This window comes from Convolutriloba macropyga, chromosome 9, assembly GCF_964194025.1.
Source record: "Convolutriloba macropyga chromosome 9, txConMacr16.3, whole genome shotgun sequence".
Lineage (NCBI taxonomy): Eukaryota > Metazoa > Xenacoelomorpha > Acoela > Convolutidae > Convolutriloba > Convolutriloba macropyga.
Window position 1 is genome coordinate 33,998,146 of NC_134476.1, and position 26,684 is coordinate 34,024,829.

The 26,684-nt window shown below is 36.8% G+C and overlaps 1 protein-coding gene across 5 annotated transcripts in view; it reads left to right on the forward strand.

Annotated features, from left to right (window-relative positions):
* Window positions 1-3,484: 3,484 nt before the first annotated feature.
* Window positions 3,485-26,684, forward strand: part of LOC142345350 (uncharacterized) — a 40,134-nt gene continuing 16,934 nt past the window's right edge. For 2 of the 5 annotated variants that reach the window (XM_075397372.1, XM_075397371.1), the window contains exons 1-4: window positions 3,519-3,703; window positions 3,832-4,132; window positions 5,273-5,415; window positions 24,298-25,011. In XM_075397372.1, the coding sequence (XP_075253487.1) occupies window positions 3,940-4,132; window positions 5,273-5,415; window positions 24,298-24,777 (816 nt within the window). In that variant the 5' untranslated portion in view covers window positions 3,519-3,703; window positions 3,832-3,939 and the 3' untranslated portion in view covers window positions 24,778-25,011. Of the gene's footprint in view, window positions 3,704-3,831; window positions 4,133-5,272; window positions 5,416-24,297; window positions 25,012-26,684 lie in introns of all 5 variants that reach the window. The other 3 variants (XM_075397375.1, XM_075397376.1, XM_075397373.1) reach the window with 3 other exon arrangements.

Sequence of the window (26,684 nt, forward strand, 5' to 3'; positions counted from 1 at the left end):
AGCGTGTTGTGTGTGTGTTTTTGTGTTTTTGTGCTTGCTTTTGTGTGTGTGTCTGTGTGTGTTTGTATGTGTGTGCATTTGTACGTGTGTGTGTGCGTCCGTCTGTCTGCTTGTCTGTCTGTCTGTCTGTCTGTCTGTCTGTCTGTCTGTCTGTCTGTCTGTCTGTTTGTTTGTCTGTCTGTCTGCCTGTTTGTCTGCCTGTTTGTCTGTCTGTCTGTCTGTCTGTGTGCGTAGTTGTGTGTGAGTGTTCGCGTGCATTTGTCAGTGCGTGTGTGTCTGTCTATGTGTCTGTCTGTGCTTGTGTGTGTGTTTTTGTGGTTGTGAGTGTGAATTTGTTTATATTTTAATGTTCGTTTGTTTGTATGTGTGATTGTTTTCAAGTATGATTGTTTGTTCCTGTATGTGTGCGGTGCGTCCTTTGTGTACAATGTTTTTGTATGTGTGTGGATTTTTATGTGTCCAAGTGTATTGTATGTTTGTGTGTCAATTCGCGTGTATGGACGTGTGTGTGAATGCGTGTGTGTGAGTGTGTGTGTGTATGTGTGTGTGTTTGTGTGTACATATGTGTATCTGTGTGTTTTTGTGCGTGTGTTTGATTTTGTGTGTTTTTGTGTGCATAGATGTTTCTAGCAGTGTGTGTATTTAGTGGGTTTTGCTGTGTTCAAGCTTTTGCTTTTGTTTTGTGTGTGTTTGTGTGTTGGTCTGTGTGCGTGCGTACGCATTTTCGGGTGTACGTGTGTGTGTGTGTGTTTGACTTTTTAAGACAACGTTTTTGTGTGCTTTTGCACGTATGTTTGTTGTTTTATGTTTATTTGTGTGTGTATTTTCTGTAAGATGTTGTGGGTTTAGATTTGTTTTTAGTGTGTCTGTCTAAGTTAAGAACACAAGTGTCTTGTGTGATTGTTTATGTCTTTATGTCTTGTGTCCGTTTGGTCTTGTGTGTGTGTGCGTGTAGAAATGTGGGTTTGTGTGTTTGAGTCTATGTCTTATGTTTTTGTCTGTGGCTGTGTACGTAGCTATGTGTGTGCTAATTAGTGTGTGTGTGTGCCTTGCGTTTGCGTGACGTTTTGTGTTTGCTACTGTGTGTGTGTCTGAGTATGTGTGTGTTGTATGCGTGTGTGTGTGTGTGTGCGCATGTGTGTGTAGGTGATTGTATCTGTGTGTCGATTTTGGTGTTTTTGTTTATGTGTGCAAGCGTGCTGTTTGAGTGTTTGCGCAAGCGTGAGTGTGTTTGTGTGCGGTTTCGTGTGTGCGAATGTGTGTATGTGTATTTGAGATTAAGTTTCTCCTTTTTTGTGTGTTTGCGTACGTATATGTGTGGATATGTGTTTATGTGTGTGTTCGTGTGCTGTATTCGAGTGACGTTGCGTGTTTGTGCGAGTACACGTGTGTGTATCTCTGCCTGCTTTTTATTTTGTCTCTTCATGTGTTCAAGCGTCTGTTTTTGTGTGCATGTGCGTTTGTGTGTGTGGGTGTTTATGTGTGACTCTTGTGTGTGTGTGCGTTTTTGTTTGTCTGAGCGTGAGGGCGTGTGTGTCAGATTGTGTCGCCGTTTGTATGCGTACGTTTGTATGTTATGTGTGTTTTTGTTGTGCGTCAGATGTTTTTTTCGTTTGTTTTTGTATAGGTGTTTGCATCTGAGTGTGTATTTTAGTGTTTCTCTTCACGTGTGCAATCAAGATTTGTGTGTTTGTGTTTATGTCTGTGTAAAATTGTGTTCATGTGTTTTTAGGTTTTTGTGTCAGTGTTTCTGTGTGTGTTTATGTTGACAAGGGAGACGGGAGGTTTTTCATGCAAACACTTTAACGGAGTTTAAGAGACGGGAGACACTTAATAGCATTTCACAAAATGAAGTTTTCTATTTTAGATGAAGTTTTCTATTTTAGACAACCCCTCAGGGGTTGTTTATTTTATGACGCGAGGAAATTTTTTGCTGGTAAAAAAATTTAAAGCCGAAAAGATAGCGTGTTCGTTTTTTCATGCCTTTTGTTGTTCATGTGCGGTTTATGAAGTTGTTTTTTTATTGTGAGACTTTAATGTTCTTCCAATTATTTTTTGGACTACAAGTATTACAATCATGTTGTTGAGATTGCCTTCTGACGTTTTCTTGTAATCGAAGGGTGTTCTACCCTAAATTGAAGGTTTCACAACTAGTTTGCGGAGTTTCATGCTATTCTTGTTTTCTGGCTCATTATTCAGCTCTATTGAGTTCGTTGGTGACTTACTTGACACCAATTGTTCGTAAAAGTTGTATTTTGTCAATTGGTCAGAGATATGAGACCTTATTTTATGAATTTAGATTACAATAAATGAGAAAATTGTTGGATCTTTTTCACAATGTCTTGTAAAACACCCTGTAGGCAGGTTTTTGTTTTCGATTAGAATGAGACAAAGAGTTTTCACTTGTACTTCTACTATATGAAAAGTTAACTGAATCTTCATAATTTTTTAGTTAGTTTACTTTTTTATTCACTTTCTGTTTTTTAATTGCCTTGAGATTGTTTTTGCCCAGGCTTTTCTCTACCATATTATAATACGTAAATTAAGTACTGGTTTATTCAAGAAGACGACTCTGACTCGTTTCGAGAACTCTTACGCCTAAATTTTTTGTGAAGATCTGCTCACACTTTTTCTTGTTTTTTGAAATCGCATTAGTGCACTGATTTTGATCACGCTGAAAAAAAAATAAAGCAAAATTGAAAAATTTTGCAGCGGGAAACTTTTCACTCTGATTTTTATAGTAAAATGAAAAACTCTCTATGAACAAAAATAAGATTTCTCGATTGTGATTGTTTGTTCAAATGCCGTGATTTTGCTCTGTTTTTCAATTTTTGAATCGTTTTTTAAATGCTTTGTCAAATCGCTTCCAAGACGTCAATTTTAGGTCAATTTTTTATTTAGTCAATTAAAACTATTAGAACTTTAGCTCAGGACTTGTTCTGTTTTTTTCTTTTTTGTTTTCTCTCACTACAAATTGTCAATCTTACCAGGTTCTACCGCAAAATAACACGAAAAGTCAGATTAGCTATCTACATCTCTTGACTCAAAACATGTCATGCAAATGTTCGCTTAATTTCTGACTACAATGTTAAAAAATCAGTGATAGAATTTATTTATTAACCGTATCGAAACTTAGGCCCATGTAAGATCTCGCAAGATCTTCCAAAAGATATTTAAGACTGTCACCTTTCTGGGGTTCTAAAAAAGCATTAATGAGAGTTCAAATTAAACTATTTAAAGCATAGTCTTTTGTAAGCAACTCTCCAAAGACGTCAAGGAACAACCGATTAACTGTCAATAAAATATTGCAATATAGCTGATGTCATTGTTAACTATTTAATATATTTGTTTTACATGTTATTACCTAAACTAAAATTGTCGTTGCAACATGAAAATAAATGTAACGAAAATTTAACCCTCAGAATCCGAAGTAACTATAACATGCAAAAGTAATCATAATCCACAACGTCACCAAAGGTTATGTGATTAAACAAAGGCATGCACGCATTGTAAACAAACTGGTTTATTAGAAACTTGATTTCAATCGACTAGTTAATCAGCTTTTGTTTCGGATTTCGGCAGCAGAACAGATTTTCTAACAAATACAGAAAAACATATTTTCTAGTCCAAAACCGGCTGTTATCTATCACGATCTTGGGATCTTATAAGATTCTTAAGCTTTTAATTTGTTCATCATAAAACGGTTATCTTGCAAGAGTCATGCTACGGGACTGCTGTCATGAAAGACTCTTGTACTAAAATAAACGTCTTCTTGGAGCTCTTGCACGAAAAGTGTCATAGACAAAGTTGTTGCAAGATCTTGCAAGATAGCCATCGGTGTTGGACTCGAGTGGCCCTCGCATGCAAAGCTATAACTGCCGCATCATCCGCTCTTTTGAATCAATTTGTTTGGAACACAAGTGAATTCTTTGTTTGACCATGGCATCTGGTAGCGAGGCAGGTACTTCACATGTTATTGAAGCGGCCAGTTCCAGTGTCAAAAGTGTAGTGGGAAGCAGCAATGTTGGAGATTGGGTGAGTAAATACGTGGATCCTTCTTTGCTCTTCGATGAAGATGTCGTGGGCGTGGTTGCCAACACAATAGCAGCACAATTGGGGTTGGAATTCAAAGGTACATGAAGATACTAATTGAGCTTGTGTCTTAATTCCATAGTGGGTTTACGCAAAAAATGCAGAAATAGATTTGCCCTGATTAGAGCGCAAAATTGAAATATTTGGTATAGAATTGATAGAAAATAGATGTTTAGATTTCCAGGTTGAGCATGGTGACCTCTGAACAGTCCGTTGGGAAATAACCTCAGATCGAACTCAGCCAAGGCAGACCATTGTTCAGACTTTCGTGCACTCTAAACGACCTCTGATAAGAATTAAACCACCGGATTTTGAGCAAATGACGTTCGGCAAACGTTGTCCACAACTTTTTGTAGACCTTGGTTCGGTCAAAATGACATCTGATCAGACTTCCGTGCGTTTATGATCTATCTCTGATCAGAAACGTTTCGAGCACTCCAAACGTCTCTGATCAGACTTTTACTGTGTCCAAAGCCATCTTCGATTGTGGCTCTGGTCATGGTAGCATTCAACGTCAAAAGAGTGTGATTATTTTATAAGCAATTGCTACAAGTTACAGGCATCATAGCTAATCTGTTGAAGACTGGACCCTTATCTTTTACTCCGGCCCAACATACTGAAATTGAGTCGCTGATAATAATGGGACTGAACTTTTGGGTCTTAGCACAGCCAAAATAAAATGACACATAGCTTTCCGGTAAATTCACCTGCCATTGCAGGTCTGTGCAGGTAGTGTGCAGATAACTTGAGGAAGCGTGCAGGAATGCTAAGACAAGCACACAGTTTAAGTAAATTTACCTGATTTTAGGTGGTTTTAACTGCTCACTTTTTAGAGTGCATGGGTTTTGAATAGACACTTTTTCGCGCGTTCGAACTTTTATCCAGACCGTAATTTGTTCTCTATGGAAACACTATTATGCACTCGATTTGCTTTGATCATAAGTGATTTTGGTGTGTCAACTCAGTCGGAGACATATTTTTGACAAAGCTTCCGTTGCTCCAATAGAGCCTGTGGAACCCCCAACTCCCACACAAAATGGAATAATATCTTGCTTAATGAGCACAAATACAATAAAGGTTACAGACCTTTTCTCATCAATGTCATGCAATTAGTATTGAAGTGTCTTCTTAATAAGATATTTATTGTCTCTTGACCTTATTTTGGGCATCGATTTTAAAGGTGATGCAACACAGAAAGCCGTCTATGTTTTGTCATACGCGGCTGTGGTCGAAATAGCTTCGCAAGTATTTGGGGTGGGTGCCAGTTTCTCATCTATGGATTTAACAGGATTCACTCTGGCACAAATAAAACAAACCCTTAAGGTTAGTTTCAAATTTTTTTCATAACTTCGATTTGAGCAAGCGGTTAACATCCATACTTTTTTAGAAAAAAAACTTGAGCTGCGATTTTATAAAAGAAACCACGAGAGAAATCACCATACTGTGTTTTTATCTGGTCTGGTCTGGCGTCGGAATTGGCAAAATTTTTGGATTCGGATTTAAATAAGTTTTGATGGAATGAACTGCATACAAACTCCGTATAATCTTTGTAATAATGATCACCCTGAACAACCTCAACCTGTACCTAAGGTGTCATGTTTTTGCAACCTTTTTTTTAGCGCACTGTAACTCATCTCGAATATTTGAAATTCTATATTATGCAACACTGCCATAATATAACTATTACATTGTTTCATCCAAATTTCCATAATTAGAATATATTTAGGGCCGTTAATGGGGATGACAACAGGGGTGAAAAGACTGAGGTGCGGTTATAAAACCTTCACTTCAGTCAATTTACACCATTTTTTATTTACAATTCTCAAGAACTTGAGGCCACAGTAAAGTCGTTTCTAATTTTGTGCACCTTGCAACCAGCATGGCAAGGAACTACTGACTTCACTTTCACTATTTTCTCCAGAAACAAAGAAATTTTGGTAGAATGCCATGATTTCTATATATTAAAATGATGAAAACTTTTTCACTGCCTGTAATTGATCCAAGCATCAAAGCTGCAATTGTCGCCCTTCAGCATTTACAGAGGGTAACCAAAGTGCTGCTGCAAAAGTTCAGCACAATCAACTTGCTAATATTGGACAGCCAGCCAAGAAGGCAATGAAAATGAGGGAAATGTTAAAAAGAGATCAAAAATTTTAGTAAAATTATAATACCCTAAACAGCTGTAGGCGCGGAACAAAACCAACAACCGAAATATTCTCAATAACAAAACGCCAGTTTTCAAAAAAAAATGCAAATCCTTTTATAGCAAAAAAATGGCAGACCTGGAATTTGTTTTATCCCATTTTTCAAAGAAAAATACAAACTGATGACAGGAAAGAATACCATGAACATATTTCTACCTTCAGTGATTAATCCATTATAGTCAATCTTATAAAGAAAGTTCGGATTATCTCTGAAGAAGTTTAATATCGATTATACACTTTGCATATGTGCCTTTTTGGTATTGCTGTCGCTTCTCTATTGGCAATTCTACACCAGACAACACGAAAAACGTACAAATGGTTACAGGACGAAGTGGCAAAAGTTTTCCTGGTAATAAAAAAGCCTAATGTGCAGATATTTTCCTGGTGCTAAAATCTTTCGAATTTTAACGTGTGATTTATTCCAATTAGTCCATTTTTGGTTATTTTCCATAACTGATTACAAAACGAAAACTAGAAAGCGCTCATTCCATCAATTGTTTCAATTTCGGCTACGAACATAAGTAGTAAGATAATAGGGTACTAATATGGGGGGTTATCCTTCGAATTAATACGTGTGATAATAGGGGGTTATCCTTGGCGGCGCTACATGTAAAACATTTGATTGTGGCCGTGCATGGGTGATACATGTAAACTAGCTTTCTTCTGGATACATGTAGGTGGAAATGTGCATTTATGTGGCTAGAGTCATTTTTGAGTGAGCGTTTATAAGATCATATGGCTACCATTGCTACAGTTGATTTGAAGAGTATTCAAGAAACTTACAAGGATATCAAAAAAGTATTCAAAATACGGTGAACGATTTTTATACTTTTTAGCTACTTGTCTGCATTTGGACCCTGAGATTGATTTAGATATAGCTTTGAAACTACGACCTTATGGTGGTTTGATTGCTATCCACAAATCAGCCCTCGACAATTTTTTTAATTCATTCAAAATTTTGAGACTGCATGCGATACTTCACGACGCTTCCGGTTTTGTATATGAATATAGTGAAAAAGGTCCAGGCTATTCTTACGTATTACCTTGTTCAGTGACAAATGAGTACTTTGGTCAAGTGATTAGAATTGCTTTTTGTTTATACGTAAAATCCATCAAAAATAGTTTATTCAATTTGCTGGAATGTTGAAATCCAGAGCGGTTGTTCTTGATTTTGAAGGCTTCGAAGTAAAAAATCTGTATTTATAATAAAAGAAATTGCGGTATCTACCGAATGTTACAACGACAAAATTTCGTTTTTACCTCCAAACTCATTTTACATACTTTCTTCGAGTGAGCAAAGATCTTTCCTGTGGGTATCTAAATTCCTTCATGGCCTCTCGTGGGAGATAGGAGGGTACCCTTGTCATTATTTGCAACAGATTTTTCAAATTATAGTTCTTCGATTTCCCTTTTCTGATTTTTATCTAAAAGGATTAGAAAAAACGGAAACTTTACGGCAGCTGTTACAGAGGAACGTTATCAACTCGGAAAATTTGCTCTAAGTTTATCGGGAGACACCTGTTTAAAAATTACATACATTGAGTTGCCCAAAACGACAGAGAAGCAAGTATTGCGCCAATAACAAGGCAAACCTCTTCAGCCAGTGGCTGACGAATGAATAGTCGGTTCGAGAAAACAGCTCCTTCTCTACTGCAAGTGAATTTGTCTCCAAATTTTACAGTATACAGTTGCATAACGCCTGAAAATCAGTTAAAGGTTACTCTTATCAAGGAAGAAAAAATTGACACAAGAGGCCAAACAGTTTTGAGAAAACAGCAGATTGTGTGTGCTGGTGCTGAAATAGAAGCTTTCAAAAAGTATCTTTCTCCACTGGAGTACTTTCAATTGTACCATGTCTTCACAAGAAGAAATTAAAAGGTTGAAACTAACCCCTTTACCTACGCCCAAATGTGCAGTACTAGTTCTGATGTCTCTGGACAATGAGACTCTTCCCGATGACATCAAGCAGCTGATTAAAAAGAACAATGTAGAGTCAATTGTTTTTAGAGATAAACAAGATTTGATGAAAGCAAACTATACAATAACTTACAAAGAAGGAGACGAAGACTCTGGATATGTTTCTTATGAATTTTTTATTGTTAAATAATTATGTAAAAATTTTTGGAAAGCAATTCTTTTTTGAATAATTTTATTTCAAAATGAGTCAAACCGAAGATCAATTAGATTCGGGCGGAAGCATAATTGACTTGGTTTTTGACACCGAGCACCAAAAAGACAATATTGGAGGTTGTGCAATTCGATATTTCCTCGATCAGAGGTTGTATACTTTACGCAAGTCATTATATTAATTTTTCTTATAACTGTATCTCTCGCCAAGTTCGTTTTTTCAGTTTTGACTGTGAAGAATCCACATTTTGGTTTTCACTTCACTCTTGTACAGTTGGATACGCTCTTCCAAATCCAAAGTTATGTATAAAGCTATTTCTACCACTCACCGGTTGTTCATGGCTGTTTGCGGGCCATCTTGTTGCGGGAAAACTGAGCTCATTTTCAAAATGCTATTAGTTGGCACATTTTTTCCAGAGTTTCAAACAATTTATTATTTTTATCAGCATGATCAGCCAAAGTTCCAATCGTTAGAGAAAAAACTGAACATACATTTAAAAAATTCTTCAATTTTCAGCTCATTCCAGTGTTAGAGAACTGCCTTCTTGTATTCGATGAGTTAGAGAAAATTGAGGAAATTTTGATTGACAAAGAATTTTCCAAATTAGCAGCCGCAGGGCAAATAGAAACATCAGTGTAATTTATGTTAAACACAATTTGTTCCAGCAAAGCAGATGGTCCAGAACAATTGATCTAAACACAACACATATCATATGGTTTAAATCACCACGTGACAAACAACAGATTAGTTTCATTGGTCGACAGTTGAATAATGCACATTTTTCAAAAAATAGCTATGAGTTCGCAACCAAAGAACCGTTTGGTCATTTATTAATTGATTTGGATCCCAAAACATCAGACTTCTTGCGCTACTGCTCAAATATTGTTACTCTAGGACCATCAATTTTTTATCTGCCATCAGCTAACGCCGTTATCTCAAATTTGAGCGATGAGAAAGAAAAAAGTTTGTATGCTGGGGCGGCTGCCAGACATATCGGATACAGAACTAAAAGAGAAGATTGAGAGAGCTCCAAATAAATTCATTAAATTCCTTTGCAAATGTTTGCTCAAAATTGTCAATGTAATGTTCCAATAAGAAAAAGTTTTATAGAAAGTTATGAAAAATCATTAAGAAAGCTATTGTCTAGGCAAACAGGTTTGAAAGGAAAGAGTCAACTTTTTGCTAGAGAAACAGATTTGGTAAAAACATATTTGACGAAATCAAAATGCGCACCGAAGAATTCATTTTAATTCCAAAACGAACGTTTGCTTTACATCAACTGGTAAAAAAAAGTTTTCGGCAATCCCCTAAATAAACAGAAAGCTGCACAGTTGCCTTTTTGCAAAAAAAAACAGTCCAATTTAATGGAAAAATCAAAAAAAGCACTTGAACCATTTGAGACTGCAAACAAACTGATGATTGAAACAGCAGAAGAGGAAAAACAGAACCCATGAGCGGAGACAGCGAGATTGGACCGGTAGTGAAAAAACAAAGAAAAAGCGACGATTTTGACTCCATAAAGAGAAAGCTAGAATTTATGAATAAAAACCATATCAAACGATCAAAAATCATATGTGACTTGATTAACCAATCTGAAACAGTCACCACAGAGTCGAACAACTTTCTTCACGTTAATAAAGAAACACTATGCATTAAAGCTTCATTATTTCTGTACAATCTACAGCAACCAACTGAAGTAATTGACATCGAAAAATACTCAAAAGTTTTAATTGCTCCTAATATCTCACCTTATCTTGTTGCAAATACACATGCCAAGCAAACCTTGGAAGCCTCGTCTGAAAAAGAACAAAAATTTTTCCCAAGTAGAGAACAACCCAGTCGACAATAGCTCTTCTCTACTGGAGAGCGACCCAGTGGTTTAAAATCAACCCAATAAAAATATAAAGAAGAAACGAACCAAACGCCATACACAGAAGAGACCAGTCAGAAAATGTGGTCTTTCTTTTCCTGAACTAAAAAAATTGGATCGGTTTTATTTAAAAGGACCAGCTTCTTATGGAAGCATAAAACGACTACAGTCTCAAAGCAAGCCCCCTAAAGGTAAAGTCCTGTCCTATTTGGAAACAAAGCCGTCTTTCACAAAGTACCGTTCAATTCGATTAAAATTTCCTAGGCTTAAAGTTTTTGTAAAAGACATTAACGAAATTTGGTCTCTCGATTTGGTACACGTTGGTAAATTAGCAAAGTATAACCGCAATATCAAGTATCTCTGAGTAGCGGTTGATTGTTTGTCAAGATATTTTCGAGTGGAGCCATTAAAAACAAAGTACGCAACAGAGACATCTGAAGCGTTCAACAAGATGATCAAAAACAAACAGCCCGAAAAAGTATGGGTTGACGGTGGCACAGAATTTCTTGAAGATTTCAAACAATTGTGCAATAAACGCTGAATCCAGATACATAGTAATTTCAGTGAAAAAAGTCAGCTTTTGCAGAAAGGAACATTAGATCTCTCAAAAAGATAATTCATCGGAATCTCGAAGAAAAGTATATTGACCTACAACTACATTGACCAATTAGATCAATTTTTGAAAACAATCAGTTCACGAGTCAATCGAGTAAATAAAAAAGCTCCTAACAAAGCTACAAAAAAGGACGTGCCACGACTAGTGTCATTGGCAGCCCTAAAAGGCTCAACTCAGAAGGCCAAGTTTTGCATTGGAGAATTTGTGAGAATAGTTAAAAAATTTAAAGCATTCAGGAGAAGTAACAAGCAATCGTTCACAGACGAAATCTTTGAAATAACGAGAATACAACTTTAAGCTCACCAACAAATTCCTTAGTCGACGCAGACAAAGAACCAATTCAAGGAAATTTTTATCAAGCAGAATTACAACTTGTCAGGCTCCCTCTCGTTGAAAACGTCCAACAACTGGTTCGAAGACGAGTTTACAGCTCACGTTGTTTCATCCGCTTCAATGGAACTATTTGATTCAAACACACTTGCATCATTTCAGATTTCTTTTATTGATGAAATTCAACTTGCAGTTGATTGGAGAGTGGCGTTAAGTGAAATCATATTCCCAACAAAAATAGAAACCATAGTAAACGGAAATCTAATTGTGTACAACTTAAAAGACTATGAAGATTCCCAAAAGATGTCTTCGGGAGCTAATGTTTTTGCTAGACCTTATAGTGACAACAAGTTAGTGCTGAAATAGAAGCTTTCAAAAAGTATCTTTCTCCACTGGAGTACTTTCAATTGTACCATGTCTTCACAAGAAGAAATTAAAAGGTTGAAACTAACCCCTTTACCTACGCCCAAATGTGCAGTACTAGTTCTGATGTCTCTGGACAATGAGACTCTTCCCGATGACATCAAGCAGCTGATTAAAAAGAACAATGTAGAGTCAATTGTTTTTAGAGATAAACAAGATTTGATGAAAGCAAACTATACAATAACTTACAAAGAAGGAGACGAAGACTCTGGATATGTTTCTTATGAATTTTTTATTGTTAAATAATTATGTAAAAATTTTTGGAAAGCAATTCTTTTTTGAATAATTTTATTTCAAAATGAGTCAAACCGAAGATCAATTAGATTCGGGCGGAAGCATAATTGACTTGGTTTTTGACACCGAGCACCAAAAAGACAATATTGGAGGTTGTGCAATTCGATATTTCCTCGATCAGAGGTTGTATACTTTACGCAAGTCATTATATTAATTTTTCTTATAACTGTATCTCTCGCCAAGTTCGTTTTTTCAGTTTTGACTGTGAAGAATCCACATTTTGGTTTTCACTTCACTCTTGTACAGTTGGATACGCTCTTCCAAATCCAAAGTTATGTATAAAGCTATTTCTACCACTCACCGGTTGTTCATGGCTGTTTGCGGGCCATCTTGTTGCGGGAAAACTGAGCTCATTTTCAAAATGCTATTAGTTGGCACATTTTTTCCAGAGTTTCAAACAATTTATTATTTTTATCAGCATGATCAGCCAAAGTTCCAATCGTTAGAGAAAAAACTGAACATACATTTAAAAAATTCTTCAATTTTCAGCTCATTCCAGTGTTAGAGAACTGCCTTCTTGTATTCGATGAGTTAGAGAAAATTGAGGAAATTTTGATTGACAAAGAATTTTCCGAATCTCGAAGAAAAGTATATTGACCTACAACTACATTGACCAATTAGATCAATTTTTGAAAACAATCAGTTCACGAGTCAATCGAGTAAATAAAAAAGCTCCTAACAAAGCTACAAAAAAGGACGTGCCACGACTAGTGTCATTGGCAGCCCTAAAAGGCTCAACTCAGAAGGCCAAGTTTTGCATTGGAGAATTTGTGAGAATAGTTAAAAAATTTAAAGCATTCAGGAGAAGTAACAAGCAATCGTTCACAGACGAAATCTTTGAAATAACGAGAATACAACTTTAAGCTCACCAACAAATTCCTTAGTCGACGCAGACAAAGAACCAATTCAAGGAAATTTTTATCAAGCAGAATTACAACTTGTCAGGCTCCCTCTCGTTGAAAACGTCCAACAACTGGTTCGAAGACGAGTTTACAGCTCACGTTGTTTCATCCGCTTCAATGGAACTATTTGATTCAAACACACTTGCATCATTTCAGATTTCTTTTATTGATGAAATTCAACTTGCAGTTGATTGGAGAGTGGCGTTAAGTGAAATCATATTCCCAACAAAAATAGAAACCATAGTAAACGGAAATCTAATTGTGTACAACTTAAAAGACTATGAAGATTCCCAAAAGATGTCTTCGGGAGCTAATGTTTTTGCTAGACCTTATAGTGACAACAAGTTAGTTTTATGCCAGCAACCTTTGATACAGTGGCACAACTTCTTGCTACAATTAAGCGAACAATTGGACTGCCCCATTTTTCTTTCAGAGAGTTGAAGAGCTCTGGAAAATATGAAATTTTATTTGGCAAGTATTAAAGAATTACATTTCCCAGCGAGAAAATTTTGAGCATTATTGGATTTAAGTGTATTTCTGACGGTAATTGAATACATATTGGGTCCAAAATGATTCCTAATGCGAACAGATTTTTGAAAAGTGATTATCCGGAAGCTTATTATGGGGAGTTCTCAATTGACCTTTGTGCTGGAAAGCATCTAATTTTCATCTACACTAACATAATTGAATATCAATACGTCGGTGACATTAAGGCTCTTTATTTGCGAGTCATTGTTTCAAAACAACCAACTCAAAACAACCAACTCATAGGTAGTGTTTGTGAGCTTGAACCAACTCATCGGATAGTTTTTTTTTACAAATTTAGACTATAAAAAGCTCCTAACCAACACAATTCAATCGATTTCAATTGAACTTAGAACGAAAACAGGACAATTAGTTCTCTTTTCGGGAATTAGAAAAGTTATTCTAACACTTCAATTCAAAAAATGTTCCTCATAAAATGGATTCTTTTTATGCTAATCAAGCAACGTCTTTGCCTCACTGCTCTGGACATTATCGCCAAATAGGAAGTGGTTTTGGAGCTCTAGCTGCAGGAATTGGACGTGTTGCTCTGCCTCTAGCACATCCTTTCATTTTGCCTACAGCGAAGCGTATCGGGAATGAGTTTTTGAAACAAAGTGTTCCAGAGGTATTGGATGTGGTCGGAAGCAAATAATGTCCTAAACAAGCGTTTAAAAATACAATCGCATAAACTGTCAAAAAACAGACAGGGGGATCTCGACGAAATACTTCACGTCGGAGGAAGTCAATTCGAGTCAAGCCGCAGAAAGCAATCAAATAACACAAAAAAAAACCATTTCAACGCACAGAGCTCCGAAAAGAAGTCGGTCAGATTTTTTTGCCAGAGTGAACGATGATCGCTAATTTGTTACCATCAGAAGCAACTCACAGTTCTCTGGATTTATTCAAACATTCTCTTTAAGTAACTTTCGATGGTAGTTTTTGTCAAAAGTTGGGCCCAGTCTACAGTCCAAATGGACCCATGTTAGAATTTGAAGTACTTCTTGAAGTTAACTTACTTGAAGTTGACTTACAATAATAATTCTGGAAGTAAAATGAAAAATTGTCCAGTCATCAGAAGCTGATTTGAGATATGACTCGGGCGCAGCAACAGATGTTACAAAAACAGATGCTCCCCATTTTTGCAATAATGTGTTACATTCACTCTTGTCTGACTGTACAGTGTCTACTAATGGACTAAAAATTTCAAACGCAAACGGAAACTATGCTCATTAAAGTTTTATTGAAACAAAATTTTCACATAATAAAGATGCAAAAAACACTTGGTTGGCATGTTAGGGCTACTCCTACGAAGAAAATCCAGGAGCGCTGTCAACTGGAGAAGTGAACAAAAGGAAAGCTTTAGTGAGGCAATCGGCTGAGTGCACATTCTACGGTAAAGTTGCAGTTGACTTCTTTACTTGTGACAGACATTTGCTAAAAGGTGTGACACTTTGCATTGCATTTAGACGGTCAGTAGATGCTTTTGTTATAATGTCTGACGATGCAGTCAAGCACTACAAAGTAAAAACTTTCGAAGCTAAATTGTATGTGCGAAAAATGACATTGAACGATGATGTCGTATCGGCTATAGAAAAAACTGGCGTCAACGGGTGTCGACAGTTGGAAACAAGAAGATATTTTTGCTAGAGAACCGATTCGTAGACTAGCAATTTGTCTGAACACTAACGAAGCGTTTCTTGGTAACAACAGACAAAATCCATTTAAGTTCTTCAAATTCAACCGTGAGCAGATTTATATTTACCGAAACGGTTTACCTGTGGCAGACATTCCGATATCAACGAGTGATGACAAACGTCTCTACTTTAATACAATATCGGATTTAGCTTACATCGACAATAGTCATCGAATAAGTTTGACAGAATACTCGAACCATTACGTAATGTTTTTTTATTTGACCAGCACCCAACAAGCATCCCACGACTTTATTCATCCGGAGCTTACAAATTCTTCAATTTGTATTGAGTTGAAATTTTCTGCGGCCTTACCGAACAATATAGAGATATTCATTATTGGCAAAAATGCGAGCACAATTTTTGTTCATAGTGCAAGAAGAGTATCAAAGAATCACATTCTGACAAATTAATGATGGATAAAGATGATAATAATGATTTAATCCAAGGCTGCAAAACTCTTAAATATGAATTCCGTGGTGTGTTTGCAGCCAACAACTTTCCGGAAAAAATGAAAAGAAACAGCTTCCCTATTGTTAATGCAGCAACTGCTGAAAATATCGGAACCCACTGGCTACTGTAATGCTGAAAAAACAGTCAACTTTTGTTTGCCAATCCCCTTGGCCAGCCCATTTCATCGTACAAACACCTATATCAAAGAATCATTTCTGTTGGCAGCAATCACAACTTTTATCAACTCTTGGAGAATCAACCAATTCAAAGTGCAAACTCTAAACTTTGTGGACTTTTTTGTATTTGTATTGCTCATTTTGTTTTTAACGCTCAAAAACTTGTAAATCTTATCGATATTGAATTGATTCGTTTTGCTTTTCATATAATGTTCTAATCTCACTAACTTGAAAAATTTATTTTGTTTTTCAAAATTTTACTTTTTTTCATACACAAACCGAACACTCAATAAATCAGAATCAATATTCAATTTTTCATATCCACTCATAAAAATATCCAAAATTTGACATAAACATCCAGAATGAGGACCATACAAAATTGTTTCAACTCTTCGTAAAGTTTCACAATTAACAAAATCAGTTCGAATTTGTTTTGATGGAGGCCGGCCATTGTAGATAGTCTTTTGAGCAACTACTGGCATCCTGGCACTCGGTTTGGGATTGACATTTGTTTTTTTTTTGCAGAGCTGCTTTTCGATAAAATGTTGTTACGAGCAAAAGCTGGAAGTCGTTTGCGCACTGTCTGTGAATTGGTTTTCTCTGCAGAACTGTTGAATTCGATTGCTAATTTAAAGTTTGAAAACACATCTCTATTAGTCTCCAACTTTGGTGTAGTCTTAGACAAAAATTTGAAAGCTGTATAAACACAATGCACAGGAAAGCTCTGATATCGTTTCAATGTTTCGTTCTCAAAAGCAGTTGTATCAATCAGAACGTGATAATGGCTATTTACTAAATTGCAAAATGCGGAATCAAAATGTGCACATACTGCATAAAAGTTTCAAATAGAGAAGCTAAATTTTTCTCCCACAATGAGAAATTTGAATTGTTTCTGAAATTGTTCAAATTAATTTGGAGAACGCTCAAACATCGTTTCAACCATCGTTGTTGACAACTTCTTTAGAATTTTGGGTTTCTTCGCTAGTGGTGGTTTTGTTGTTGACTGCTGATCAGCCAGAGTTCTGTATTTTGCTAGCTGTGCTGACCAAATTTTCAAACTCTCGAAGAGTTAACGGAATTTCTCTGTTCAAACTCGTAATCGTCTGTTGCTTTTTCGAACATTTCCAGAATTACATATGTCCCTGTACTTTCAGCGTTGCACTGATTAAGCGCTTAACAGATTTGGAAATATCGAATTTACAATCTCCAAACTCTGTGTCTTTAGTGGACGTGAAGGGCATAGTATGCAACTTTTTTTAGTACTTTCAAGTGTTATAATATGTAAAACTCCAATTCAATGGGGGCGGCAAGTTGCGTTTAAACAAGTGTCGTCAAACTGCCTAATTAAATCCAAAAGATTTGTGAATACAGTCTCAAGCACGCCTATGGCGTACTTGAGTCTGTCTGTTGTTCACATATTGCATAATTAACTTCAGCTGTGACCTTACATAAGACAAAAAACATATGTGACCCTATGTGTGTACTTGACGTCATTGAGGTGTGCAGTGTACACTTTTTAATGGAATTATATGCGGACCATATGTTTTGAGAAAACAAATGTGATCCTGGTTGGGTATTTGGACCAGCAGTGCAGTGTACACTGTTTTTTGAAATTATATGCGGACCATATGTTTTGGTTCTATAGAGAAAACAGATGTGACCCTAGGTGTGTATTTGGACCAGCAGTGCAGTGTACACTGTTTATTGGAAGTATATGCGGACCATTTGTTCATAGCTTGAAACAGATGTGACCCTGGGTGAGTGATATAATTAGAAGCAAATGTGAACCTACAGCTGTAAGGAAATTCTGATAAGAATAAACATGCACCAGTGTACAATGAAATGCTAATGGTAAATTTGACCCCCAGAGATAAATTGTTGAATTACACGTTGTGCAATATAAGTTTAAAAATAGTTATTCATTTTCTTTAAACCTTGCGTTCAGTTCACTTTGCATTCCTTCAAGAATTTGTTACCAGACAAACACCTATCAACCGTCTTCCATCAAATTAGTATGAATTTTTTTCTCAAAATTTGTACAAAAATTTATGTCCGTTCAAATACTTGCTGAATCTGTAATTTCGTTGGAGCGAACATTGGTTTATCAGACAGTGTTCAAAATTTTTTGTTGTGCTGATTCAACAGAAGAGACAAAGCGATGTTTGGCAAACTTTCAGCACTGTTTGATACCTAATCCTTTCATTAGCGCAATTGCTTCTTTACCAGAGAAGACAGAACCAGCAGAATGCAGTCTTATTACATCAGGGGGACATTTACCTCCAAAAACTTTGCCAACATTTTAACATCTTTGCATGGAGTCATTACCTGACGACGTTAAACTAATTTTGTTTCGTCACAATTGTAACTGTGTTCCACTGTTTGAAAACCAGCTAGGTGACATGTGTGGCATAAAGTCAACACCTTGCTCCCCAGAAAATCAATCGCAATTGGATTCAGTCAGCTTGCCAGTAACACCAGCAGTTGATCCGACCCGCAGTTTGACACCGACATCTAATCCATCTCTCTTTGCGGGAATTCACAAGAACAATTCTACGGCTCTATTCAATGACAACCAGTTTGATACAGTGTTACTGTCAGCTACACAATTTCAAACACCAGAACCAGCACGTGTTTTTGGTGTCACAGACACGCGAAAGATTTGCAATGCACCAAAGAAACGGCTACCTGAGAATTCTATAATGGACTTATTTGACTAACTTGAAAATAAAACTTAATGAATCACCACAAAACCAATTTATATAGTGAGATGATCACTTGATTTTGTTTCAATAATAAGTGATTTCAACTTTTTGAAAGCTGAATTTAACTTTTTATATCTGTTTTTATAGTTTTAAATCTGCTGAGCCCAAGAAAGTAAAATTTTGCTACTTATCAACTGCGAACTTGCTCAGAAACGATTTTCATTATGAGGTAAACATACATATTCGTTTCATAACAAATATTCAACTACTACAACTATTATGACGTGGTGTGATTTTTCAACATTATATCCAGAAACATTCCGCTCAATCTTCTCAAAATTTTTGTTAACTTTATATATATTAAACATAAAATTTAAAGATATAGCCATATGTAAGAGTATGCGGTATTGACGCTAATGACATGCTAACTCCATGCCACAGCTGTAGCATGGATTGAATTCCAAATTCAATTCATACGTTGAAGAAATGTTCAAAAAATGAAAAATGTTCAAAGAAAATTTTCGAAGAAATGCATTTCAAACGCCAAATTTTGACACCTAATTCAGTAGATGCGCTATTCAGCTTGCACTAGAATCAACTCTCAATTATTACTTTGGCATCAATGGAAGTAAATGAGCATGTTGGTTAAAAAACAAATTTTTTTTGACACATGACCTCTGACCTTTGACCCCAAAAAAAAGAAATTTCAAAAAAATACTTGAGATGAAACTGATTGTTCAGTAAGACTCAGCATACTCTAAAGTACAAAACATCTCATCGCACTTGTCAAAATTTACTCGGCCGTTATGGAGATAATTAGTGAGCGACTAATTAAGGGTTAATTAACCTAATTACTGATTACTAAAAAAAATTTCAAATTTTTGCAACGGTTTTGTAATCACTGCCTGATGCCTGACATTATTGCTCATAAGCGTCCACATCACAAAATGGCTTCTTCACCGATTTTTAAAACATCTGGCAATTAATGTCACATTAACATCTGGCATTATTTAGCATATGAAGTACCATAAAGAAAGATGTTAGATCGGTTTTCGGTTTTCGAACATTTTTGGACTTTTTGGGTCCTCAGTGCAAATTTATCTGATAACAGCTGTCATCAAAAAAGGCACAAGAAAAATGACACAAGTCAATGTCATGTAATTGTCATGTAATTGTTAATTAATGACTTGATTGACAGAAAAATAAACTTTTTTTCTGTTTATTTTTACTTAACAACTTAGGACAACTCTAACCACCCGTAATTGAAAATGCATAAAATAGTGCATTTTTTGTAGAATTTTTGAAAATTAACGAGTTTTTCTCGCTTCTCAGAAAACGTTTTTTTGAAGCAAATGATGACCAGCAATAATCTTTTTTCTCTCATGGCTAACTAAATTCAGAATTAAAGGTACCCGCCAAACCCAACCAAGCAGATTGCAGCATTTTGAAATTTTGAATTTCTTGCTCAGAAATTACATTTGTGCTTCAGTTTGGTGACCTTACTCATTTCCGAGTTAATTACTTGTTATCAAAGTTCTGTTATAAATTGAAATTCGTCAAAACTATTAGAAATGGTCTATTCGTGCAACTTCTGTTCCGCTACATTTAGCACTCGTGAGAACCGTTCAAGACATCAACATAAATTTCATCCAGATTATGTTTGGTTTTCTGTGTACAACTGCTCCCTATGTGCGTTCAATTCACGAAAACTGTCTGAAATAGAACAGCATATGCGAACTTGCCACTCGAAGTTTACAAACCGCTGCCGATAGTGCTTCATGGGATTCAATGATGCGCACCTGTTTGCGCAGCATATGAACTCCGTTCACTCGCTGCCTGTTTTTGGACCTGAATACCAACCAAAAGAGGCTACAGCGGAGACAGCCTTCAACGGTGTGTTAGAAACTTACGAAACTGTCAATAATACAGCTGACAGAGATCTTGAGAGCTTCATGCTCAATCAAAGATCTGCAACTGCAACGCTAATTGAGCAACGGCTGATCCAAGGGCCCCAAAAAGTACAATTTGCGCTGAAACTACAGTTATTAGTAAAGCTGTATCAAGATGAAAACGCAACCGGAGTGGAGCAGCGCATTGAAATTTATGCCATCTCTTTCATGACGCCCATTTACGTAGAGGGTCAAACAGACGAGTTGTGGTGGAGTATGGTGGAGAAAATGATGACCGTCTTGTCTACGTGTGCTTCAACTGGAAATGGTTGGGTTGTTAAAAAAATAATCAAACTCGACATCAAATTTGCCGCTACCGACCAATTCGCGGCTCATCTTATCTTGCCTTACCCCATAGGCTTGCAAACTGTCGCGGATTACACAATATTCGAAACCAAGACGATGCCAACTGTTTCAATTATTGCTTCGTGGCAGCGTATCATGCGCATTATGGAATCATTCTTGATAGAAACGATAGGAACTATCATATTGATAAATCATCCCCAGCAACATATCAACAACAAAACATTTACCAACCTGTAGGCGAATTTGAAATGCCAATGGGATTTGTGCAAATGAAAGCCTTTGAAACGCTCAATGATGTGGCAATCAACGTCTTTGGTTACGAAAAAAGACAACTTTACCCTCTACGAGTCTCCTCTTTCGAATCAGATTTTGCTATGGATCTTTTACTTCTTCATGATGCCGACATTTATAACTATGTTCTCATTACTGACCTTGTGAAAGTCGTTTGTAATGTTGGAGACCTGAAATTCAGATTTGGTTATCGAATTTGTCATAATTGTTTCTGGCTATGTCGTGATGGACTTGAAAGCTATAAAATTCATACTGAAAGTCCTAAATGCCCCTGCAGTTATCTAAATGCCCCTGCAGTTATTCAAATGCCATCAGCAGATAAAAATGAATACAAGTTCTCAAATTTTTCGGCTGCGTGGTTTGTTCCTCTGATCATTTATTTTGACTTTGAAACTTTTCTCCTACCCGTCGCTGGATGTGATGCAGCAACTGACCAATCATCAACACGCGTGATTGAAAGCACAAGCCATGTGGATTTGCTTTGGCAGTTGTTGATCATCACTAGAATAATCCCTATTTTCATCATGTGGACAGCGCGAAAGACTGTATGGGCAATTTTGTTCGAATGCTGCATGTAGCAGGGGACATAAATGAACGCAAAAAGTTTCCTTTCTACAACGGAAATTGTAGAAATGTGGACAAAAATAGCGCTACACAATGTTGGATATGCGAATAACCACTTGACAGCAAGTTTTACCCCATAGAGAGCATAGATTTAGATCATTGTCACTTTAGTGGCCAATTCTTGGGCTGGGCACACGAAAAGTGTACTCGAGCTAGACGATATGTCAATTTTACGCCTGTGGTTGGTCATAACATACAAAACTATGACTTACATCATATTTGTCCGGCTCTGAACAACTGTGAGTCTACCACAACAACAAAAGTCATTCCGTCAACAGATGAGAAACACAAATCAATGACATTTGGAGTTCTGATTGATACTATTACAACTCAAGAAGAAAGAACACAAAAAGTTTACGAGTATTTAAGATTCATCGGTTCGTACAAAATGATGAACAGTTCGCTGAAAAAAACTGGTGGAAATTTTGCCTGACACACATTTCGATATCATGAAAGCAATGATCCCCTCGGTTTCCGAATCAAACGCACACTTACTCAGACAAAAAGGATATTATCCTTATTTTTATGTATGTGATCGCACAAAGTTTTCTGAGGAACGTCTACCACCCCTCTCAGAATGGCGCAACACATTAGACGGCAGAAAATTGGCTGTTAGTGAAGTCATGCTAACCAGTTGTGGAAATTACTGGGGTGCAAAACTTTAAAAGACTATCATGACGCATACTTTAAACTGGACTGCGCTTTGTTAGCCTGTGTATGTGGGTTTCACCGTGAACTCAGCTTTCAAACATACAAACTTGACTGCATGCATTTCTACAATCTCCCCAATATGGCAAAAGAAGCGTCACTAAAGATATGCCAGGCAAACAGTGAGCTGATGACAGAACGAGAACATTTGGACATGATTGAACCAGCAATACGAGGAGGGGTAACATCTGCTTGCGAAGAGCGTCATTTTGTTGCAAATAATAAGTATTTATCAGATTACCGGCCCTCTGAGGAATCAACTTTTGCGCTGTGTGTAGATGCAAATAATCTCTATGAAGGTGTCATGCAGATGGACATGCTACCAGTGGGGGAATTTGCCTTCAACGTAGAAATTACCCTAAACGAGATCCTCAATACCCCTAACGACGCTTCATTTGGTTACTTTCATGATATAGACTTGAATTACCCTGTTCATTTGCACGATGACCACCGAGACTTCCCCTTGCCCCTACCAAGGAAATTGTTCCAGATGATTGGTTGGGCGAATATCAACTTGAGATAAAAGAACAACACATGTTACCCAACTCGAAAGTTAAAAAGTTGCTTCAAACGCTATTTGACAAAAAGAACTACGTATTGCATTACAAACTTCTCAAGTTATACGTTAGTCTTGGGTTAATTGTTGCAAAAGTACACCGTGTCCTACAGTTCAAACAAGTGAATTGGTTAGCACCCTATATTTCACTCAACAGTAATAAACGTCATGCCGCTTGCAAAAAATTTGAAGAGAACTTTTGTAAGCTCATGAACAATGCAGTATATGGTAAGAATTGCGAATCTAAAAGCAGACGAAGTAAACTTACCATTGAGCGAGATGCTGATCAAGTTCTGAGTTCCATTTCAAAGTTCGAGTTTGATCGATTCATGATAATTGGAGATAACTTGGCCGCATTGTTTTTCCGAGCTAGAAAGATTTGTTGGAATAACCCAACATTAATTCGAGCAACTATACTTGATCTGGCCAAGTATCAAATGTACAGTTTCCATTACTACACAATGCGCGCTCAATTTGAACCGCGCTCAATTTGAGCCACCGTTACTGAACCATGCCCAATAGGTTGCGCTGCCATTACTCATCACAAGCGTCTACCGGCGATCACCGACTAAATCCATTCTCAAACGACAGTACGTGACCAATGTCCAAAAAAAGTATTTTTAAAATAAATTTGCGTTTTGTGGAATGAAGTGACTGAGACTTATATCCTTTTTTCTCGATTCATAAAAATTTTTAACGCTGGAGCTTAGTTACGCAAAACATAGAAACACCTTATACCATGCAAAGGACTCATACTTTTTCACGAGTATTCACGGCTAAAAACCACAATTTTTGGCGTGTCATTAGATTTAGAACCCTATTGCCCATTTTTATTAGTAATTAGTTGAGACCACTTTCAAAGATTCAGTTGTTCTTGTCATAAGTCCTGTGGGTAATTGTAAAACCGCTTAAGGTCGTCTCACTCCACCAATTTTATTGAGGGGGAAATTTCTGAAATTAATCGTCAATTAGGTTTTCCTTTCAATTCGGTAATTAGATAATGTAACCGGGGGATTGTATGACGTGAACATGAGTTATTAATATAACCAATTATGAAAAAAAATGTCTACTAAATTAGCCTACTGTCACTCATTTCCACGCACGCTTAGAACGCCAATCTTAAAACATGTGTTGTGCAAAACCCCGACAAAATCGGGTATGTATTCTCAATTTCTTGACATTGGCCAGAAAATGGGCTTACAGACCAACTAAAAGTATTGAGTAAAGGTAAATGAAGTCCTATTTTCCAGAATACTAATTTTCCATAAAAATGAGAAATCCAATTCTAAAAAGGAGTGAATTGACTGCAAAATTTAGTACCAGTAAACGCTTGGTGCTCTATTTTTGAAAACCCATCTTTCATCTTTTATATCTAGTGTGGTCAATAAATGATATTAGTTACCCAATTTTGCCAAAGTTTCTCTCAGTTCTTGCCAGACAAAACTCCTTGCTTTTAGGAAATTAAAAAGATGATTGGCGTAATTCTGGAAACACCTCTCAAAAACGCAATCGAGAAAATGACGACAGCTTTTAACCTGCTCGAGAACTGCCAAATTGCAGACGCCATTATCAAGTTACGAGACGCTGAAAACGACGCTATAACTGCATACAATTACGCAGTGTTAGAGGGAAACAGTTTTGCAAGTTTTGAAAAAGCAGTTATATCAAGAAAGCTACAGATGTGTGCGAAGCTGTGTATTTATTCTTATGATTCTAAAAGTGAAATCATACAACCATTTGAAGTTCTAGACGAATCAAAGCAACGTGTCATTGCGCTTGAACTTGAACGCGATTGTCATGATCGGAATCAAAGTAAGGAAAATATAAAAATTCCTTCACTTTCTGTTAAAAAGTCCTCTAAGAGACAAGAACTTCAGACCTTGTTGAATAGTCTCTTGAAAGTAGCCTACCCAATCATTTCTGAAGGCTTGAAATAAATCGATGCGCGACAGGAAATAGATTTGTCGGATACGAATGGTTCTATCGACGTGAAGGTTGATGAACGAATTCTGCCAATTGGGACAAAAGACGCAGCCATGGTTAAGATTGGGCGTCGGAAAGTACCTCAAGTTTCGAGCAGTTTTGGTGGATTGGAAGACTTGGGTGGAAAAGGACGGGAATCGAAGTACGTCAGTTTCCAAATTTACAAGGAATGGAGCAAGTTGGACCTGGTGCGAAGTTTGATTCTTTCCTTAAAAAGTGTAAGAGTAAAAGTTCAAAATAAGAGATTGAACCAAAAAAGTACAGGACATAAAAATCTTGATTTTAACGAAAGTTGCTGGTCATTGTTGTGCGACGAAGCTTCAAAACAAGCAAAAAAGATTTAGTATCACAAGGCTCTCTCGCTAATTTGTTATCAAGGAGATTTATAACTGAACAATTTATTTTTAACCAATAGAGTAACATCTATGAGTAATGTTTTCATTCGTATGAAAAAATATTACTCACAGGTGCTCTTGAACACACACACACACACTCACACGCACACAAACACACGCACGCACGCACACACACACACGCACGAACAAACACACACACGCAGGCACACACACACACACGCACGCACATACACACACGCACGCACGCACACACACACACACGCACGAACACACACACACACACACGCAGGCACACACACACACGCACGCACATACACACACACACACACACACATATACACACACACACGCACCCACATACACACACACGCACACACACACACACACGCACACACACACGCACACACAAACACGAACACACATACACGCACACACATACACACAACAAGGAAACGCACACACACACACGACACAAACAACACATACACCCCAAGTATTTTTCCTTGTCTATCAAATGCAACTCCAAAAATCAAATTATTTTAACCAGATCTAATGTCATTGACTGATAGAAAGCATAGACGTACACATGAACGAATCCTTGATTATCTTTTACTGCTACAAAAATGTAGTTAATTTTTTATCAGCAACTTTGTTGTTTGTCAAACAAAAATTCAGAGTTTGTCATCACTTCTCGAGTAGTTCCAGGCTTCAGAAAAGCAAAAAAATGAGGACGAGAAAAAATAACCTGCATATATAAAATCCCTACTCTCAAAGTTTAGTCCCAGCAAAGTTTTTGGGTTGAACTATCATTCCAAAATTGTTATCTCAATTTATTGGTGTCTCTTGAGTATTTCTAGAGTAAAAATTCTGCTTTTTGTTAATTTAATTTTGCTTTTATGACTGGGGTCCAATACATTATTTAAGTCGAAAAGCTGTTGAAGCAAAACAAAGCATTTACAGACAAACAGAAAATTTAATTTCGTAACTTGTGTCAAAATTTCTTGCGGCAAAAAATGACGAACCATTTTTTGACTCTCTTCCAGAAATCTCACTTTCCTCCTGCAGAATTTTTTTGGCGTTCTTCGCCGAAAAATAGTAACCCATTGAAGTAACCCAAAATGAACATAAGAATAATCACCACGAAGGTACTGAACATGTCAGAAACATAGTCCAGCAAAAATTCTGGATCCTAGGCATACGAAATGCTTTGAGATCGATCAAAAACAAATGCATTAGATGTCGAAAGGGAAGAGCCCAAACAAAGGCACCAGTAATGGCAGATCTACCTGAAGAACGATTAGTCGCATCAACAGTGTTCTCGAATGTGGGCGTAGACTATTTCGGACCATTCACAGTAAAGATTGGTCGAAGAAACGAAAAGCGTTGGTGCTGTCTATTCACATGCCTTACTGTACGTGCGGTACATATAGAGGTTGCACCAAAACTAGACACTGATTGTTGTCTGAACGCAATTATGCGATTCATTGCACGAAGAGGCAAACCGG